General features: G+C 38.9%; 1 protein-coding gene across 1 annotated transcript; it reads right to left on the reverse strand.

Annotated features, from left to right (window-relative positions):
- Nucleotides 1-215: 215 nt before the first annotated feature.
- Nucleotides 216-2,431, reverse strand: LOC129768450 (uncharacterized protein C16C10.8). Its single transcript, XM_055770115.1, has one exon. It carries the CDS (start codon nt 2,286-2,288, stop codon nt 1,374-1,376), a length of 915 nt encoding a protein of 304 aa, XP_055626090.1. The 5' UTR covers nt 2,289-2,431; the 3' UTR covers nt 216-1,373.
- Between the last annotated feature and the right edge of the window lie 2,790 nt (nt 2,432-5,221).

Genomic DNA, 5,221 nt, shown 5'->3' on the forward strand with positions numbered 1-5,221 from the left:
TTCAGTTGTTTAGGAGCTATTAACGCTCAAAATCTCGGTCTCCGGCGTAACGCTTTCGTTTTCGAAACTTTGATTTTACACCCCGGTATAGAAATGAAAGACGTAGTCCTACGTCAAAAACGTTTTCAGTTTCACGAATGCGGTGGTTTGTTGGTGTGCGTTGTATAGTCTGATTTGTTTATATTTGCGACGACAAATGTACAGTGTCGACGTCTGGTGGATATATTAGTGCTTGGGAGGTAAAGTATTCTCTATAAGATCAGAAGGGCCAAGTGCAGTGTAAAAATATAAAAGTTTGAATGAAAATTTTTACTTCATATTGTTTGATTACCTAACACATGTAGTCCTGACACTCACTTAACCATTTGTCGATGCATTTCCTGTTTGTTCCACAAATAATTACTATTATAATATAAAATCATCATTAGACACAGTTTTCGTTCAATGTTTCTGCGATATCGGAAAAAACCCTCTTATTTCATCACATAAAATAAATATTCGATACGTTAAAGTAAATTTTCATTCCTAATTTTGATTTTGAGAGCATGTTTATTCCTCCTGAATATCCATAATAATTTTCGCCTCCCAATGAAAGCACACGGAGCTTAATGCCGTCTACACGAATATACTCTTCAAAATCAGAATCCGAATTGGATTACGATTCAAATAATACAAAAGCAAGAGCAGCAGGTTTTCCATTTTCATAGTCTCTATTTTTAGATTTTCCAAAACAATACTCGGAACTTGACTGTTCAGTATAGTTGTATTGGTGAACCCGAGTGCCAACCCGTGAAACTTCTCAGTGCGAAACTAACAGCTTTCGGGGCGAACTAGTGCGAAACTGAGTGAATAAAAAAACGTTTTGACAGCAGTTAGTGCGGCACTGGGGTTGAAACTGAACAAAAACGAATTCGCTATATGTTAGCGTTTCAATCTTAGAGAATTTCCCATTCGAATGGAGTGCAAATCATTGAAATTCATTTGTAGCAAAGGTAGACGTAGATTGACGTTTCAATCCAATCCGTTCTACATTTAAACAGCCCAGCACAAGGAATCACCATTTGATCTATACTTTTCTATCACCGCAACCCATCACTTTCTGTATCTCATCTCCATTACGACTGTTTATTTGTACGATACTTGGAGCTTAGTTCTAGTAGGAAACGACTAAAGATAATCAAAAATGTATATGAATTTAAAACTGATGTATTCAACAGCCTCATGTTTGCTGGAATTTATAACTAAGAGATATCGTAAAGGAGAACTACGATGAAATTCGCAAAATTGCGTACAAAATCTTCGTTCTAAATCCAATTCAAACTACATCTATTCGGTTTTTCAGTTCAATATATTTTATCCTATACACATAAAGACTATTCAATCAACCGAACAGTCTCGTTGTCCATCTGCAGTCCTAGCTTAGTAATTTTCTTACTAAACTTACGCTCGATTTTCTCACATGTTTCATCACTCCCGCCGATGAACTTTCGATATTTCTTCAATACTTTTTTCTTCAGTTTGTTAAATGACATTTCGTTGTTCTTTGCAATGAGTGTGTCTCGAATCACGTCATTCCATTTGAATTTACCATTTTTCAATTGTGTCTCCTCTGAGTCATTTTCTGCTGCATGGTCTTCGTTCACCAACTGCTCATGTTCTTCCGACACACCGTTCTTCTGCTTCTTTTGTTTTTTGCTTGGCGCTTCATTCTGAGGGCTTGCTTCCTTGTTTTCCTCAAGTTTTCGTTTCTTGAAATTATGCTCCGTACCAGTGGTGGACTCATTCGTATTGCCTGAATTCCCATTATTCACCGAACCATTTGATTGCTTCTGTTGATTTAAAGTTGAAGTATTCTTTACTTCCTCCTCGAGAAGAGCCCAGGCAGCTTCCACATCATGCCTTTTAATATGTTTTGCTGAGTTCTGGAAGAAATTCATGAAACCCTTCTGCTTCCTGGGTATATTATCATTCTTGTGGATCACACTGAAAACTTCGCTTATGCCTCTTGGCAAATTTTTCTTACTATCAGTAATTGCACGAACGGTGTCGATCCAGGCTTCCTGTTTCTTAGCACCCTTGTTAGCATTTGCCTTCGGAACGTAGTCTTTGCCGGAGTACTTTTCAGCTTCCGTAATACAACTTGTGTGAGCGTCGTAAGCATTACCGGTGAAATCCTTCTGGCAGTCCATGCAGGACACGTTGAGTTCTCGTTTGCATTTCCAGCCGTGCTTTTCGACCACTTGCTTCTTCATCGACTCTCCACAGTGATTGCAGATGAAAAATACCATCTTGACGAGCCGTTAATTTTTTGAGGATTCAAACTTGGAATAATCAGCGAGGCACCAATAACCGTAATATTTACACGGACGTTTTAACTGTGGAGCGGTGGAACGCACGTGTGTTTACTTTATGTTTGTGTTTTTGTATCCGCAATGACATATCGATGTTGATCGATTTAATCGAGTTATTCGATTATCGATAAAGCAGTGTGTTTAATATCTAGTTCACACTGGGCAAAATATTGTATTACTGAATTGGCGATCTAACGTACAAATCTACACCTAGGCGGCGCGGCGGTGAAAGTGATGATGATTTTAAATTTTGCCATGTGAGCTTATGGAAGGTTTGTAGTTCTTTCCATAAATTACAATGTTATAATCATAAAAGATTATTTGATTGATATATATATATATATATATATATATATATATATATATATATATATATATATATATATATATATATATATATATATATATATAGATCATGTATTTATCGGCTCGTGTCGGTACGTTTCTGAAAAAACCTACAGCAAATTCTCCATTTGATCCATGTAACACGTATATGTCAGTATCTTTGGGTTCTTCTGCAACAAATTACTGATGAACAGAATTGTCGAGATCCTGTCCTCACTTTACGATTGAACTGCGCTGCTAGTTCGCAGCAGACTGTCAGATGTCCGCTCTTTGTTTTGTGCTTGCTAAAGGGTGTGTCACATCAAATTGCATCACGGAAAAAACGCAGTAAAGTAAAATAAAAACTATTAAACAACTTTTGGCATTTTCTTTTTATTCATACTTCGAGCCCAAGCCCGTATGCTCGCACCTTCCTCTTTACCCCGTCCATAAGGTTCTGTACAACGTCAGGTTGTAGTTTTTTTTTTTAACAGAAATCCATTTTCTCTTGAAGTCCGCCTTCGATTTGACAAATTTTGGGTTCTTCCGGAGGGCCTGCTTCATAATCGCCCAATATTTCTCTATTGGGCGAAGCTCCGGCGCGTTGGGCGGGTTCATTTCCTTTGGCACGAAGGTGACCCCGTTGGCTTCGTACCACTCCAACACGTCCTTTGAATAGTGGCACGAAGCGAGATCCGGCCAGAAGATGGTCGGGCCCTCGTGCTGCTTCAATAGTGGTAGTAAGCGCTTCTGTAGGCACTCCTTAAGGTAAACCTGCCCGTTTACCGTGCCGGTCATCACGAAGTCCGCTTTGACGTAGGTTTTGTCGTCCATTACCAGGCAATGCGGCTTCGTCAGCATTTCGGTGTACAGCTTCCGGGCTCGCGTCTTCCCCACCATGTTTTGCCTTTCGACGCGGTTAGGAGCCTTCTGAACCTTGTATGTACGCAGGCCCTCCCGCTGCTTGGTCCGCTGGACGAATGAACTTGACAAATTCAGCTTATTGGCGACATCCCGGACCGAACTTCTCGAATCACGTCTAAACTGCTTAACTACGCGCTTGTGATCTTTTTCACTGACGGAGCATCCATTTTTGCCGTTCTTCACCTTCCGGTCGATGGTTAGGTTCTCGAAGTATCGTTTTAGTACTCTGCTGACCGTGGATTGGACGATTCCCAGCATCTTACCGATGTCCCGATGTGACAACTCCGGATTCTCGAAATGAGTGCACAGGATTAATTCACGACGCTCTTTTTCGTTCGACGACATTTTTCCAAATTTACGAAAAATTGACACTGAAGCATGGCCAACGTGATCTATACACTCTTATCTGATTATAAGCGAAAGCTGAAGATATAATTCCTAAAAATTAAATTTCTACAACGTTGTTTCCGTGATGCAATTTGATGTGACACACCCTTTAGCTCGCTCGCAACTGTGGTTTCATTTTATTCCATTCCATATTTGGTTTTAAACTTCTTCTGTTTCTTCGCCTCTAACCTGGTGTTGCCACATACCCAACTGTCCCGGGAGGATTACAAATGTTTTTCATCTGTTCTCTTTTATTCAAAAATCTGTACCATTCAAATATTTGTTGCATAGAAGAATCTGTTTTATTAGCTTAAAAAGTATTACTCATAACTCAAATTACTCGATTATTTGACGATGCTTGTACAAGAGTATGTGCTGAACTTAAGCTGCATATTATCAGTTGTTACAAGTTTCGAGCTGCCCAGGCTGTTTAATTAAATGTTAAATCTCAAGATTGTGCTTATCGTGTCATTGTGAAGCTAATCTTAGCATTGTTGTTGTTATATTCAGAAAACGCTCGACGGTTGTCGAGGAGATTAGAAATAAGGCATCGAAGCGAACCAAAAATCTATTTAAAAATTTTTTCAGGCACCAGATATTAATCTACTATTCCTGTACATGTATTGTGCGTCTATTCTCTAACTGGACACGACGGTTCGAAATAGTCGCGTTTTAAACGGTCGTAAAAATAGTCGCGTTTGCTTTTGACAGATAAATATGTCATATGTGACAAATCATACTACCGTGTTTTCGTGAAATTTAAATGAATGATAACAGCATGCAAAATTTAATTCGTAAAACGTTCAGCATCGTCGGGCTAATATAAACACATAATATCATTGTTCATACGGCTACTACTTCCTGGGATTATCACGATTTACGCGAAGTGCAAATCAATCATTAGTTCCTGGAACGTAGTTTATGAACAAGGTAGAATAATAAGACGTAGCAAACGACTTTCCGAAAGTTTGATGTAGACAAACGAACCTGGCTGATGAACCTGGTTCTATACTACATACATATGGAATGACTTCGAAACCCTTGGAGAGAAACTATGCAGATACGTCGAGTTGACATCAAAATAAAAATTAGGAATTAAGCTGTTTTCAATGGGATCTTCACCAGCTCTTGCTTCTTGGCGAAGTTGCCATTGCGAAACCGAGGATACGCAATATATGAATTATAGGACAGAAGTTAATGTTTAAAGGAGAATTTTGCCGAAAATCAATAATCGA

Source organism: Toxorhynchites rutilus, chromosome 2 (genome assembly GCF_029784135.1).
Source record: "Toxorhynchites rutilus septentrionalis strain SRP chromosome 2, ASM2978413v1, whole genome shotgun sequence".
Classification (NCBI taxonomy): domain Eukaryota; kingdom Metazoa; phylum Arthropoda; class Insecta; order Diptera; family Culicidae; genus Toxorhynchites; species Toxorhynchites rutilus.